General features: G+C 36.5%; 1 protein-coding gene across 7 annotated transcripts in view; it reads left to right on the forward strand.

Annotated features, from left to right (window-relative positions):
- The window catches only part of SCEL (sciellin), a 324,048-nt gene that overhangs the window by 277,498 nt on the left and 29,548 nt on the right, over positions 1–17,002 (forward strand). For 5 of the 7 annotated variants that reach the window (XM_059377692.1, XM_059377693.1, XM_059377691.1 and 2 more), the window contains 9 exons: positions 2,010–2,054; positions 3,028–3,087; positions 3,388–3,447; positions 7,005–7,064; positions 7,566–7,625; positions 9,033–9,092; positions 13,141–13,200; positions 13,846–13,905; positions 14,936–14,995. In XM_059377692.1, the coding sequence (XP_059233675.1) occupies positions 2,010–2,054; positions 3,028–3,087; positions 3,388–3,447; positions 7,005–7,064; positions 7,566–7,625; positions 9,033–9,092; positions 13,141–13,200; positions 13,846–13,905; positions 14,936–14,995 (525 nt within the window). The remainder of the gene's footprint in view (positions 1–2,009; positions 2,055–3,027; positions 3,088–3,387; positions 3,448–7,004; positions 7,065–7,565; positions 7,626–9,032; positions 9,093–13,140; positions 13,201–13,845; positions 13,906–14,935; positions 14,996–17,002) is intronic. The other 2 variants (XM_059377695.1, XM_059377697.1) reach the window with 2 other exon arrangements.

A 17,002-nucleotide genomic window follows, 5' to 3' on the forward strand; every position in this document is an offset into this window, starting at 1 on the left:
AGATCGACACAACCAACTACCATCACTGTGGGCCATCTGTGGGGACTAGAAATAACTTTTAATCCCCCGAGCTGCTCTTGGTGACATTCCTGTGTGAAGTGGACTCCTATCTGATTAAGAACATTTAATTTACTACCCATAAGATGGTGAAATTTAATATCCAAAGCTTTCCTTGATACAAGGTCATTTTAAAAGTCCAACTTCCTAGTGAGAATATTGTCTCCATTTTGTTTAATTTACCACAGAGTGTCTTCTCATGATTTATGCCCATTCATTTGTGATAAACATGAGCAACCCTAAATTCTGATCATCATTTCACTGTGACTCATACTAGTCAGAAAGGTCTGAGACTACCATTTTACAGGATTCTTAGGTTTGCTCTTTTCCTTGGAGACATGGACAGATTCATACTCTCAGAGCTGGACAGTGGAATTTCAAGCAAGAAACAACGCTGAGGCATTGTGTCAAGGGACTAGCTAGTATGTTAATCTATTTTTTGTCAGGGTCAGCAGGATTTGTATTTCAGTATTTTTCCCTCAGCCTTTGATCCTACCACCGAATATGTAACATTTCTTGAAAGGATTCACCTATGTGAATTTAACATGTTTTTAGGGTCTCTAAGCTTTTATGGCTATATATTGTGCCAGACATCTTCAGAGCCCATGTATGACTCAGCAACTATACCTGTCTAGCCAGAGCCAAAGTCTTGATGTCTCTAAAGGCAGTTTAAAAAATAAATATAGCAAGCATTTATTAAATGATAATTTTAGTAGACTTGGAACTGTTTTCTATAATGGCCAAAATTAATTGAGAGTTTAGGACTTACCAGACATCATGCTACACAATTTAGACTCATTAGTGTTTTGATTCTCTTCTCAGGTGGGTACAATTAGCATTCTTTTTGGACAGATGGAAAAACTGAGAGGGCAAGAGGGCAAGAGTCACCAGCTAATAAGTGGTGGATCCTGGGTTGGGATCTGTGTATCCCTGACCTGAGACCCTGAATATGTAACTACTCATAACCTCCTGGTCAGTACCACGGAAGACTCAGAACGAAGCAGAAGGAACATTGAGAAGGTGTGGAAAATGTGCAATTTAGAGCAGGAAGAAGGGAAAACCATGATGTGGGATCTAAAAACTAGACTAGGAAGGCAAGAGAAATTGGGGGCAAAGGAATAACAAATGTTAAAGAGAGAGAATGCTATCAGGGGCAAACAGGAACCAGAAGCCCACTAAAACTGCCTTCTTGGGAGAGAGACCTGTACTGAGATGATGCTAAGGGATATTCTAGAACACAGGAGTTTAGCCTAAATAGGTTGCTCCCCAGGAAGCGACCAGAAAGTTGCAGTTCTCAAATACAGACAAAAGATCACAAATTTAGTGGACTTGGAAGGAAGTAGGATCACAATTTAAAAAAACAGCCAGATTTACTGATGAACAGGTGTTTTCCTATAGCTACTTTGTGTAGGTACATTGTATAAAGATAGAATCTATAATTAGTCAATGTGCCTCTATATGTTGATTCAAATAAAACCCTGTATTAAATATTTACTGTTTAAAATATATGGTATTAAAGACTGAAGAAAATCCAATGCAAAACACAGTTGTAAATTTTAAGTGATGTGTGTGTGTGTGTGTGTGTGAGAAAGAGATATAGGAGCAGGGACATTACATGAGAGAAGTATGCAGCTGCTACATCACAAAATATAGTAGTATTAGTGCCATAAAAGAGATGCAAAAAAACCCAACAACAACAGCAACGACAACAAAACAAAATGCAGCAAGGTTTCCAAAATTCAGAGGACTGTATTCTGTTGAAGGACTGGGGACTGTGTGTTGGAGGAAGAGGCATCTGAAGAGAGCCCTGAAGGATAAACAAGATTTTGGTATCATGTGTTGTATTCCAGGAACTCAGAAACAGTGGTTTCAGGTAGACCTGCTCTTTGACTCAGGGCTGGCTTTTACTGATGTGAGATTTTGTTTGTTTGTTTGTTTGTTTATTCCAAAAGTGAAGAATTGGATAATCTTATCAAAATGAACAAAAGCTTGAATAGGTAAGATTTGAAAAAATCTATTTTTTCCCTTTATTATTGAGTTGCATCTTATGGCTTCTTATATCTTTAAGTATTTGAGTATAAGGACCCACATAAGTTAAAAAATAGCCTACAAGTCTTGAATAAAAAGCTTGCAGGAATTATCATTTCGTCACTGCTATAAATGGTTATTACAATCTAAAGATACTAATATTAAAGTATCTTTGATGTTCACACTCTATTTAGTAAGACAGTTACATAGAAAACCACAGTTCTCTTAATATAAAATATGGATATTTTATATTAATATATAAGTATGTGGGCAGAGTTTAGTTTGGTCACTGTTCTCAGGTCTATACTTTACAAAAGCCACTTACAGTCTTAGTTAGACTTACCTCCTTAATTTTGAATCCGTTAGAATTGCACACTTTAAAGATTATAATAATTGAGGACTATGTTGGAAGTGTGTGCAGTTTTGGTGATCTCTCTGTTACTCTGCCTAACATACGAAATGGGTAAGGACTAGAGAGACAGAGAAACAAGTTAAGTTTCAAATGAGCTCATTGTTCGGAGCGTCCAAAGGTGTGGTGTTCATACCCTATCTGACAACAGTGATCTTACTGTGACTTATTGTCAACAATTCATTTAAATGTGCTGCTTTTTTCAGTTTCTTCATCTATAAAGACAGAGGGTAAACATTGGCTCACATTAAAAACAAAACACTCTGTGAAATCCATACAATGCATCACGGACCTGTTGGCTGTGTGGATCCCCAGTTTGTATTTTCTATCTTATTTTTTCCGAGGTCCACTGCAGTTTAGTGTCTATGAAAATACCTATTTGAAATAAAGCAATTTTAAGAATTATTGCTCATCTTTCCTACCCAGCTTCTACTTCCTATCTATCTATAGAAATATAAATTGGTCTATATTTCTAGAGTTACGTATCTGCTGTTACCACTGATGAGGGTTTTTTTTATTCAATGCATTTAAAGAAATCAAGGTCTGGATGGTCTCTTCAGAGCAAATCCTAAGGCAGAGCAAACAGAGAAAAGGTAAGTGCATCTGTCCCTAACCTGAAAATATGATCTCCCAGATTGCTTGCTTTATACTTTCAGACGGTTGCTGGAAGGGAGTTGTATCCTCTGGCATGGAAATGTACGAGCAGATGGAGTAGTGCTCTCAGAATTGTACATTTAGTTCAGACATAATTGCCCCAAAGGATTTCTGTTCTTCCATTCAATAAGAGTAAATGAGCAATTCATGAAGAATGTTTATTGTATCTAACCTCTCAAGATACCACCCAATTTTATTTCAATATGTAGTCTTTTATTTGAATTTCTTTGTGTTTACAGAGCCAAAAGCCTTGAAAATCTCATTTTTATGAATACTCGAACAGACAAAGACAGCAAAGGGTAAGCTGTGACTCTTACAGGCCCGTTTGATTGAGTCCTAGACTATATGCCATTTCCTAGGTTTGACCTCCTGTTCAGGACAAGGGGCAGGCAGGCTGGTGGAACAGGAGATGGGTGGAAATCTTGGTAACGGGCTCTGCCTCCCACATCTATCGGGATGACCCTGGGCAAGTCACTTAGCCTCTCCAGACCTCTGTTCTCATCCCATTAAATGAAGAGCATGACCCAGATGATCTCCAAGTTCCCTTTTGTATTTAAAAATGAAGCAACTCTAGTTGGCTGTTACAAGTAGTGGACAATAGGCTGGTTTATGAACTAATTATATTTACTCTAAGACATTTTGATGTTGGAAGCTAGTCTCTCTTCACTGAAGTCTTTTTTTTTTTTTAAGATTTTATTTATTTATTTGACAGACAGAGATCACAAGTGGGCAGAGAGGCAGACAGAGAGAGAAGAAGGGGGAAGCAGGCTCCCTGCCGAGCACAGAGCCCGATGCAGGGCTCCATGCAGGGCTCGATCCCAGCTTAGATCATGACCTGAGCCGAAGGCGGAGGCTGTAACCCACTGAGCCACCCAGGCACCCCTTCACTGAAGAAAATCCCAGAATTGTAAAGAATGACAAAGTGTAAGGATTTAGAAAATCACTACTGTTTTTCCCCCAGATTGGCTGTTTACCCTGTACTTGGTTAGTCATTAGATTTGCCTTCCTAACATGATAATTATTTCTATTGTCTTGATTATCTTTTAAAGCCATTCATCTGTGCCAGTCTGTGCCCAGAATGGTATTCTAGCTTTCCAAGTCAATCTTGGCAGATGCATTCTCAACTGTCTCTGATATAGAACACTGAAGTCTATGTGATCATATTGTGAAAATAATTGGCAATAATAATTTCACAGATACTGAATCCTTATTAAGAATATATTATTACAATGTCAAAGTGCAAGTATTATTACAGGTAAAAATTTTTCTTCTCATGGAGAACTGATGAAGTGGTAAAACAGTTCTCTCTGAGTGGTTATATGAGCTTTATAACAAAAGATGCGATTTCAGATATTTAAAAAATTAAATTGGGAAGGATCCATCAAAATGGTAGCAAACAGAAAAATTAGGATGAGTATCTGAAGCAATTCATTTCTGGACTGGCAAGGAGAAAAGAGATGTGGTTTGTAATGTGTGATAAACGGGCTTTCTGTTGCAGGAATGACTGAACTCACTGACATGGTAGGGTCAGTCTGTAGTCCCTGGTCCTTCTTTTAGCCTTCCCTCTTTGTTTTCTTTTTTATATTGCAAGAAACTAAGATGTCAATAGTCTTACCACCATGAAATCAGAGACAGATGAAAATGACAAAGCTACATCTGGGCAATTGGGTGACTTAGAGGGATTAACTTTGATGTTCCCTAATAGCTTTAAACCATTTGCATGGAAAAGGTTTATTGTCTGTAGTCAGTTTATGTAAAGCACTGGAGCCATCTTAGAGTTATTCCTACCTTCCCAAGGGTACTTCAGAACCTTGAACTTTTTGCTAAAAATGATATGTCTGTCTCCAAAAGGTTGGGACACCTGCTCAGTTGGTTGAGCATCTGCCTTCAGCTTGGGTCATGATCTCAGTGTCCTGGAATAGAGCCCAGACTTGGGCTCCCTGCTCAGCAGGGAGTCTGCTTCTCCCTCTTCCTCTGTGCTCCTCTCTCTCGTGCTCTCACTCTCTCCTCACTCTCTCTCAAATAAGTAAATTAAATCCTTTAAAAAAAAATCTCCAAAGCATTTAGGTTTAAAATATTGACCATCTGATTTCCACCCCTGATATGAATGATTTTCATGTTTAAAGAAGGCAGTCTATCAACAAATGTATTAAAGTTAGCTTCCCACCAACTGTCCCTGAAAGGACAGAGAAGGCACAGACTGATACCTGAAGGGAACTTTTACTTTTAAAATGGTTTAATGATAAAGAAAATGTGATGTGTATTTATATCCACAGACACATACCCACACAATGGAATATTACTTAGCCATAAAAAGGAATACGATCTTGCTATTTGTGACAACATGGATGGACCTAGAGGGAGTTATGCTAAGTGAAATAAATCAGACAAAGACAAATACCCATGATTTCACTTATATATAAAACCTAAAACACACACACACACACACACACACACACACACACACAAAGAAAAAGCAGAAATAGGCACACAAATACAGAGAACCAACTGATGGTTGCCAGAGGGGAGGATGGTATAGGAATGGACAAAATGTGTGTAGAGAAGTGGAAAATAGGCTTCTAATTATGGAATGAGTAAGTCAGGAGAATAAAAGATACACTGTAGGAAATATAGTCAATGGAATTAAAATTACAATAGTATTATATGATGATAGACAGTAGCTACGCTTGTAGTGAACACTGTATCACATATAGAGTTGTTGAAACACTATGTTGTATACTTGCAACTAATGTGACTATTGTGTGTCAACTCTATTTCAAAGATTTTATTTATTTGACAGAGAGAGAGAACACAAGAAAGGGGAGTGGCAGGCAGAAGGAGAGGGAAAGACAGACTCGCTGCTGAGTGGGGAGTCCAATGTGGGGCTCATTCCAGAACCCTGGGATCATGACCTGAGCCAAAGGCAGATGCTTAACCAGCTGAGCCACCCACGTGCCCCTCAACTCTATTTCAATTAAAAACATTAAATTTACTAGGGCACCTGGTTGTCTCAATTGGTTGACTGTGGGACTCTTGGTTTCAGTTCATGTCATAATCTCAGGTTCATTAGATGGAGCCCCACATTGGATCCCATGGTCAGCAAGGAGTCTGCTTGAGATTCTCCCCTTTTCACTCTGCCCCTCCCCCAACTTGTGCTTGGGCACACTCTCTCACTCCCCCTCAAATAAATAAGTAGTGTTTAAAATAAAACCATTAAATTTACTTTAAAAATTAAAAAAAATAAAGAGTTTGCAATAATTTGGCCTCAATCTACAGGTCAGTCTCAATGACTATTAGGTCTTCTGAGGATATGAAGGATAAAATATTAGAGTAATTAAGGACCCTAAGATAGCATAGTCTAATCCCCTTATAGTGGGGAAAATGTGCATGATGTGAAAGAACATGGTCACAAACCATGTTAAAATTAGAACAAGGATTTGAATCCAGTTCTCCTTATACTGATACTGAGCTCGGGTGCTATGATGCCTGGTAATAAAAGTAACCTGAAGATTATAACATAGTATAAGCTGTCAATACAACAACTCAGTTCTAAATAGCAGGAATGTTTATTAAAAATTATTCCATTAAAATGATTGAATCGTAACTGAGTAATGACGGAGACTTTATCATTAGAATAGTTGGCATTTATTCAGCATTTTGCACAGAGAAGCGTCATTTGTATTAAACATTGAGGCTTTATTTGTATTAAACTGAGGCTTTAGGTTCTGCTAACATCTTACTCCTGGGGTGAGAAATCTGCTGTTGCCATAAGAGATTGAATTACTGTCTTTCCTCTCTTTTGTGGCTCTTCTTGCTCCCTTGCTCTTCTTGCTCTCCTTGCTCCCATGTTATGAAGAAACCAAGGCCTTGGAAGTCTTATTAAAGTTAATCAAAGGATGGACAAAAATGAAGAAGGGTAAGGCCCTACCTTGCTGGGGCTCTCTTTTTGCTAGTTAGTTTTTCACACCTTGTTAGAAATGGGAGTGTAATGCTTTCCTCGACCACAGAAGAACTGATGCACTCTATAGGCCTGTCAGAGAGTAAGCGAAGGAGTATGATGTATGCTGTTTCTATAGGACCACATGTTTGAGTTACATTGAAGAGAGTGTAGGAAATCTGCTCCATAATCTCTTATTCTGTATTTTCTTAAACAATGTAAACATGACCCAAGTCCCATATTTAATAAAGAAATATAAAGGACAAGATTGCAAACTGAGAGGTGCACTGGGAAGTTCTCAACTGATTTAAACCAAGTACTGCTGGGGAAATTAACAGCTCCAAGTTTTTCTGGCCATTTGGCCTGGAAACGTATGATATCCTTTCCAGGACATTCTTGTTTATACAGATTTCAGAGACAACTGAATGTAACCTAAGTAACACAAGGTTTTCGTGGTTTTGTTTCTGTTTTTTTCCAAAGAAGCCAAGATCTCGAAACGATTATCAAAGTGAATGCCAGGACAGATAAAACTAGGAGAGGGTGAGAACTGTTTTGATGTTTCTGGATCTTGGTTGTATTCTCCCAGATTTCAATGTGTGATCTTTTTAGTGACATTGAGAGGGTCACATCTTTGAGTTTCCTTTCTGTCTTCTGTGTCTGATCCCTACCACCCTGATTTTCACTTTGGAGGCTCTACAATGAATTCTATCTAAATTTACCTTTGGCTGATATAATTACCAGAGATTAATTTAATTATGTTATTGATAGGCAATTTTTATAATAAAATTAATATAATTCCCATATAATGATTTTCTCCAAAAGCTTTCAATTAATCAATAATATAGAATATCTATATTTAGATATAATACTGTGAGAATACTTAGAAAGTGAACTAAACTTTTTTTTAAGAGGTAAAGACCTTGATGATCTTATCTAAGCAAAGCCCAAAGGAAGTGAAAATGCCACTGGGTTAAGAATTATTAGTGTCAAAAAAAAAAAAAAGAATTATTAGTGTCTTTAAGTCTGATCTCTGTAGGTAACAATCAATAAGATAAAATGATTCAGCATTTTAACTTCATAACCATATTTTATTAACATGGAGATAGACAATAATAGTGGGCCACATGACTTTCCCTTCTTGTTTCTAATAAAATCGCTTATTTTTTTTTTGAGGAACTGTCCTAGCGTTTGATAGTAAGTTGCCTTTTGTCCTAGATTTTAGACTTGGATTTGTTTTACGCATGAGTTACTGAAATGAGTTTCTTTGTATCTAAAGAATGCATGGTCTTGATTACATTTTCAAGGCGGATCTCTAAATTAGCAAAGATAGCCAAAAGCGAGGCTTGACTAAAACTCTTATAAGTCGGCTTCTCTAAGGATGATGGTCTCAGAAGGCAGCCCAAGAGAAAGGCTGGGCAGGTATACCCTCTGGGAGGAAAGAAATTCCACCATTTTTTCTCCTCTTCACGGCTCTGTCAACACGATAGCAGCAAGAAGTCACAAGACTTCTGCCAACCCCTACAGTATTCTTTTTTCTAGGGTCAGATGATCTCCTTTTGATATTATTCAGTGCATTTTAATGAGGGTGACATGTGTCTTCCCAAAAATGAGTCAATTTTCTTACTATGCAAGGTGTTTTTTTCTTGCTCTTTGTAATTTGTCATACTTGATTATATTTTTAAAAAGCGTGGGTTAGGGAAATTGTTGACTTTATATGAAAACATATATTCTTATTTAAAAAAATATTATTATCATTATTACTTTTATTGACATTGTTCTTATTATTTAAAAATGGAATAGGCGATTATATCTGATATCTTGAGTAGAAATTTATATTCTGCCTGAATCCAGTACAGAACTTTGACTTACATTACTTCTCCAATCATCATTCACTTGATTCATGTTTTAATTAATAGCATTCATTAAAACTCATTTCTTTATTCAAAGGAAACAAGACCTTGATGGATTTATTAAAGTGAATCCTGAAGCAAATAAAAATATCAAGAGGTAAGACATTTAAAGCTTTCTCCCTTCCCTTTGGCATTCATAAGCACATTGGAACCCTGAGTGTTTGTATTCAGGAGAGTAAATTGAAATTCAAACCAAGTTCTCTTTCCCCCAAAACATATCATATTAAGCAGCTTTATACAAATGATGCTTAGAAGTGATCTTTTGCATTTTTATTTTTTGAGTGACGTTTACTATCAGGTAGACTTTGAGAAATTAAATGGGAATTTCAGTTTCTCTACTGAGTTAAATGATTTCTTGTGTGTGTGTGTGTGTGTGTGTGTAAGTAGTGTGTGTTTTTACAAATGTATTTCTGTATATATAAATAGTGTGTATGTATAAGGGTTTGGGTATAAGAGTATATACATGTTCTGATCAGGGTTTTCCAGAGAAACAGAAACAATAGGATCTGTATATACATAGGGAGAAAAAGAGATTTATTCTAAGGAATTGGCTCATGATCTTATAGAAACTGAGAAGTCCCAAGATTTGTAGTTGGCAAGCTGGACATCTAGGAGAGCCAGTAATAAAGTTTCTATTCAAATCCAAATGCCTAAGGATTGGGAGATATAGTTTAAGATGGAGATGTCTTAAATCAAGCAGTCAGTCAGGCAAACTCCCTTCTGACTTAGTCTTTTTGCTCTATCCTATCCTCAACTGATTGGTTGTGGCCCACTATGTTCGGGAGGACCATCTGCTTTACTCTATACATTTAAATGTTAATCTCACCCCAAACACCCTCCCAGACATACCCAGAATAATGTTTGACCAAATGTAGACACTCCGTAGCCCAGTCAAGTTAACATATGAAATTACCATCAAAATGTATATATATGTGTGTATATATATACTGTGGATATGGATGTATAACAGTATAAATATATATGAGTATGTATGTGGATGTGTAAGTAGTGTGTGTGGGTATATGTGGATGTGTTCATGTGTGAATGGTGTGTGCATGTCTAGTATATTTGTGTGTAGCATATGTATGCCTACATGGTATATATTTAAAGATGAAGAACTTAACAGAGTGTACTTCATTAAAAGAGTTCCGCTACCCATGAACTGTCAAGTAAATCTGGAAAGCTTATGTCCTCCTGCTTTTTATTTTTTAAAAAGCAGATGGAATATATTTAAAACTGAGCTTGTTGGTACGTTGCTGAAAACAGTACACCAAATAATTCCATGTGGTTTCCTTTGAACTTCTTTCCATTCAGTTAACTCCATACATGATATTATTAGTTGATTCTAAAATGTGTCGCTTGTGTCTGCAGGCCCATTCAGGAGAGCAGGGGCCCAGCTAGCTGACAAGCTGGCGTACACACTGCCAGGCTGTCCTGTTCTAGCAGCATGACATGGTCGAAGGCCCAGCAATCCAGCAAGTTAGACACTCTTATATGCCCCCATAGACTGAGAAGAAAGCATTGATTTCCTTGGCTACCTAGGTGGTCTGGGATGGTAACTGGAGCAGTTACCATCTAAATTCTGGGTTCACATTTTGGCTTGGTCACTTGCTAGCTGTGTCCTCATGCTTCAGTTGACTCATCCACAAAATAGAGATCATCACACTGTCATGCCTAGCACAGAATAACTATAAGTAATTGTTAGCAACAATGAAGATTTAGATGAATTATGTTCTGTTAATGATTTAGATACTGTTCAAATATTTAAATTACTTTGATTCTCCAAGAAAAATCCTTGTATTCTTCATTTTTATTTATGAGTAGTTTAAATCATCTCATTGTTTTTCATACATTGGGGTCTATGTGTGCCCCTGTGTATACATGAAAATAAATGTTTTGCGTGTGTGTACTTGTGTTTGCGTGAGTGTGTGTATATGTATAGGCGTGCCTTTGTGTGTGTCAGTGCACATTCATATGGGCGTGTGCATGTCTTCTCAAATGTCCTGTATGTGGTTGCATGAAAGTGCTCACATGCTTGCATGTACATGGATACACATATATCTCTATGCTTTTGTGTGTATATGAGTTTATATGTACATGGGTGTCTATGTGCTTTATGTGTGTGCATCCATGTCCATGTGTTTCAGAGTATGCAGTGTGCGTGTGTGTGTGTGTGTGTGTGTGTGCATGCACCTTGTGAGAACTTTCAGGGACACTGCTTGTCTTTTTCTTTCACTACAGGTAATTAAGTCCTGTCGATCTTTTAAAACAAAACTAAATCACGCTCCCTCTCTTATTAAAAAATTACAGGGCTTTTCCATTTCAGGTAGAATACAATTCTAACCCTCAGTAATGGTTGCGTATTTGTTCCATACAGTATGGCCAAATTAATCTTTTTTTCTATTCCTGATTTCATTCCTGCTTTATGAGTTCTTTATATGCTTTTTGCACTTTGGGACTACTTTACGCCCAACTTGTCATTTCTGACCATTGACTATAATTGTCACCACCCCTTCCTCCAATCCCAGCACCACAGGCACCAGACACTCTTTCTTTTCTTCAGAGTATATATTGTTATCTGGAATTGTGACATTTGTTTGTATCTTTGATTGTATGCTTCCTGCCTCTAACCAAGTTAGAATCGAAGCCTCATGAAGGCTAAGCCTAAGTTCATATTATTCATAGGTTTCCATAACTATTTGTGGTTTGAAAGAATGATCGAATATAAAGATATATGCATTATGAGGCATTGATTCACAGTTTAGCTCAAAATATTATTTTAAATGACTACATTAATCAGCACACTCTGCTTTATTGATTTTATTTACTTTGAGATTTAAATAATCTTCCACTTATATGTGCTTTATTTAATATGTGTAAAGAGATCAGTTCTTGACAATATAATCAAAGCAAACGCCAGAATCAACACAAACATTACAAGGGAGGGGTTACAATGCTTATTGTGTGTTATTACTTTTTCTTAAGTATTCAAATCTGGAAATAGAATTCTGGGAATTTTTTTTCTCAGACTCTGGCATTCAAATCTCATGTACTTCATGTAGGCAAAAATTAACAAGAGGTAAAAAACATCAACAAGGGGTAGTCTGGGACAGAATAGTTGCTTCTGTTGGATTAATTGTTTCATTTTGCATAGAAAATGTCTGCATTTTTTTCTCTTGCTGCTTTTAGCCTGGGTATATACAGTCTTGGATATCTGAATACAAGTCAAAACTTGGGTCAACATCTGATTGCATTCAAATATCCCTATCTTTAATGTTGTATAGATGCAACCTCAGAGACTTTGTGATACAATCTTAGCAGGACCATAGGGCATGGAAAAACAGGGATTACCTTCTGTGGAAGTTCTTTACCCATGTGGCATCCTCTGTAGATCGGAGGGGCATTTGCTTGTGCTATGTATAAGGAAAACACATAGAAACAATAAGAAAAGTAAACTTCTATTAAGATCATAAACAGAAATATTAAAAGATAACAACAAAATACTGACTACATGGAGTTTTTATTATAGTAAACATAGCTTATATTTCAGAGCTCTATAGATTTTAATCTTCCTACTATTTGTTGCCAACAGAACTAGTCAAAATTTGTAGTTTGCACACATAGTTGTAAGCACCACATGCAGATACCAGGTTGAATAACATGGACCTCAACAAATTGGTATATTACTCTTAATCCAGTGTTATGAATAGAAAACCTGATAATGAATGTCAATTTTACAAAATATAGATTCTCCAAAGTTGATTTTAAATTACCACAGCATGTTGGAGGTTGATAGTAAGAGGGTGTACTTTCTGGAATGTTCCATGAGATGCATATATAGACTATTACAAAATGTTCAGTGCACCTAGCGAAGGTTAAGAGCATAGCATTAAATGAATCATATTCGAGACAGAGTCCAAGTACAGTGTTTGTGACTGGCCTAAAGCCTCTAAGATTAAAATATTGTCTCATTGAGTCTTAGAGATGTACAAATCCCTACGTTCTTCTACATAGTTACTTTTAACAATTTTCCATTCTTTGGCATGATCTCAGTGTTTATCCTGTTTCTGAGTTTTAATAAATGGCTTTATTCATTTGGTGTTAATCTCTCATTAACCTCATCATTTTCCTTCAATGTTTTAAAGGGGCCAGAGCCTTGACAATCTCATCAAAGTGACTCCTGAAGTAAACAGCAGTAACACAGGGTGAAGATTACATACTATCTTTCTTCCATCCCCGCCTGCATCAATTTGTGCCGCTCATCAGAGAAGCTGTGTGGAAAAAAATCTTTGGGTTGGAATCAAAAAGTCTGAAATCCATTACTTCCCAGTGGGATGCCTTTGAGCAAGTCCCTTGAACACCCTGAGCTGAGGCTTCTTCATTTATAAAATGAGGATCATTTATAACTATCTGGTCTACCTCTATCACTTGGTTGTTGTAAGGATCAAGCAAAATGATGGATATAAAATCCCTTTAAAGCAAGAAAGCACTGTAAATGGAAATGATTAACAAAATCTAGTATAGTAACAGCTACAGTGTTAGATGGAATACTTGTGGGGGGCAGGTGAAAGTTTTTGGCAAATCAATACATAGTTGCTGATTGATTTTTTAAAAACTCAATACTGCCTGAATGTTATGGTTTCATTTTGAGGGTAAATAGGAATTGAGCCATATATTGATGATTTGTATGGACATCAAAATTTGTATCTTTCAAATTAAGAACAAAGACTGGTATTGATTTTTCTCAAAACCTAATAGTAAAATTAATCTTGAGCACATATATCTTCTAAATAAATACTTAACTGATTTAGTTCCATTTTTACTTACCATTTTTGCTTTTTGTTTTTAAGTTCCAAAAATCTTGATAACCCCATCAAGGTGGTTCCAAGAACAAGGAAAAGTATGCAAGGGTAAGATTTAATATGCCTCTGATTTTTTTGTTTCACTCATATTAATGCTTAAAAACATAACTATATTAATGATTGTAGCAGACTGACACTGAACTCAATTAATAGTTCAAGAAAAGTCATGCTGACCTTCATGACATCATATCTGAAATTTTGGCCAACTAATTCTTAATAAAATGGAGACAATCTTTGATTACTTAGATGAACAGTTGATTTCTAAGAATGGACAAGACACTTGTGTTCTTTGATTTGTTTATTCTTCTTACACAGAGGCTGGCACAGAAGTGGGATGGGAGATGGTAGACCATAGCTGTGGGTCTAGGTCTTGGCTCTGCCCCCACTAACTGTGCAAAATGAGACTGGCCACTTCCCTTGTTTCAGTTTCCTTGTCCTCACAGTAAGGAAACTGGACCAGGTGCTGTGTAGTCACTTCAATGCTAACACAATTACTCAGTGCCAGTACGATGGGTGGTATCATGGACAGAGCCAAGCGCTCTTGAGTTAGATTACTTTGTTTTCACTTAATCTTCTGTGTCTCAGTTTTTCCCTTTGAGAAAATAGGGTCATAATACTTCCTATATTGAATGATTGATGTGATATCTTGTTTATTACAACCTCCCAAAATACCCTAAATGCAAAATATGATTTGGAAAACAAAAAGCTTAAGAGCAATTTAAATTTGAGGTTGTCTTGAAAGAAACAAGAATAAATGTGAGGATTCACTTATATATATATCATATAAATCACTTGACCACTGCCTGGCACATCATGAATTTTTTAAAGCCATTGGTTATTGTTTATTATTTCTATGCAGCAATAATTAGGTCCAAATATATATATATATATATATATATATATATATATATATATATTCATAGCACTGGAAATCTCCAATCCTTTGAGATGATCTCTGTATTCATAACTATTATATAACAAAATATTTTTATAACAAAAAATTTTTCTTGGTTTTAATATTTGCAACCACATGATGGAAATCGACCACTGACCTAATCATTTCTTCCACATTTTAAAGGGGCCAAAGTCTTGACAGCCTTATCAGAGTGTCTCCTGAAACAAACAGAATTAACCAAAGGTGAGGTTCATGGAATTCCTCTATTTTTTTTTCTATTTAACCTTAAAAAAATGTGACTTGAAGAGATTATGCTCAGTGAAATAAGTCAAGCAGAGAGAGTCAATTATCATATGGTTTCACTTATTTGTGGAGCATACCAATAGCTTGGAGGACAAGGGGAGTTAGAGAGGAGAAGGGAGTTGGGGGAAATTGGAAAGGGAGGTGAATCATGAGAGACTATGGACTCTGAAAAACAATCTGAGGGGATTGAAGTGGCGGGGGGGTGGGAGGTTGGGTTACCAGGTGGTGGGTATAATAGAGGGCATGGATTGCATGGAGCACTGGGTGTGGTGAAAAAATAATGAATACTGCTATGCTGAAAATAAATAAATTAATTTAAAAAAATGTAACTTACTGTTCTACCATTGAGGCAACCAGTGATGGGACCCAGAATCAACAGCTTTGTGTCATAAACCTAGTGTTCATGTCCTTGCTCAGGCCTCCCAGACTGTGGGCTTCAATGGAGGATAAAGAATTTCTTAAAATATCTCTTATCAGTATGGGTTTGTGTTCCATGCTTGGGATTTCAACATCATTCTATTTCAGCATAATAGTTCAACATAATAATTTACATGAAAGGATATGTGCATGATAAAATTGCTTACAAGTTAATTCTAAAGATTCCTTAAGTGATACAAACCTTTCTGGCCTTTTTACTCTTCAGGATGTATGACATAGTGTCCAATAATAATGCATATCCAATTAGGCAACTTGTTTAGGCCTTTGGGGTTAGCGTTGGTATGAAAGCCTATTGTGATAATAGGAAAGTCTCTTTAAAGGTATGATTGCCTGTTTGGGTGCTTAGAATAAAAGTAATTTATGTAATCCAAAACTCTTCTTGTTCTGATTTAGCCTTGCATGAAGTGCAATTCTGAAGTGATTTAATTATTATCCTAGAGTAGCCTCAGTGTTATACATTCGCATCATATATATTACCTGCACACTTCGGAATTGGGAAATAACTATTTTTTAGAAGTCCCAAGTTTTGTTGTTTTGTTTGCTTGTTTGCTCGTTTTTGTTATTTTTTAAAAATATTTTATTTATTTATTTGGCAGAGAGATCACAAGTAGACAGAGAGGCAGGCGGGGGCAGCAGGAGCCCGATATGGGGCTCGATCCCAGAACACTGAGATCATGACCTGAGCTGAAGGCAGAGGCTTAACCCACTGAGCCACCCAGGCACCCCTGTTTTTGTTATTTTTTAGAGAGGGAAGCAAGGAGTACATGTAAATGATAAACAATTTTGTATTTTTCTCTTGTTCGTTACAACCTCCCAAAATATCCTAAATGCAAAATATGATATGGAAAATAAGAAGCTTAAGAGCAATTTAAATTTGGGGTTGTCTTGAAAGAAACAAGAATAAAACTAAATTAAATTTTCATATATACATAATGGTATAAGATATGAATTCATAGCCACCCGCTTTTACGTAGGGCTAAAGGGAATTCAAGTAATGAAGAAGGTGTGTTTTGTTTTTTTTTTTTAAGATTTTGTTTATTTGTCAGAGAGAGAGATTGAGCACAAGCAGGGGGAGCGGCAGGCAGTGGGAGAAGCAGACTCCCCACTTAGCAAGGAGCCCAATGCAGGATTCAATGCCAGGACTGTGGGATCAAGATCTAAGCCGAAGGCAGACGCTTAACCAACTGAGCCACCGAGACACCCCTGATGAAGTTTTAAGTTAGCAATAATTTCTCTTAATGTAATATTAAAGTTGAAAAGAATGTATAGATAATTATTGATTTTGAATTATTTTACCAGCTGTTACAACTTGGCATCATTTTTTTAGGATCCAAACATGTTGCCTCAGCAAACACAAGGTAGATATATCAAGATTATTGAAGACTCCTGAGCAAGTCTCCAATTTCTGCCAAAAAAATAAGATCAATCATTTGGCTAAGGGCATTCTGAAAGGGGACATGAAAAAAATAAGAACAGATTGATTTGTTGATGTGTAGTGATACTGGATGG

Source organism: Mustela nigripes, chromosome 15, assembly GCF_022355385.1.
Source record: "Mustela nigripes isolate SB6536 chromosome 15, MUSNIG.SB6536, whole genome shotgun sequence".
In the NCBI taxonomy this organism is placed as follows: domain Eukaryota; kingdom Metazoa; phylum Chordata; class Mammalia; order Carnivora; family Mustelidae; genus Mustela; species Mustela nigripes.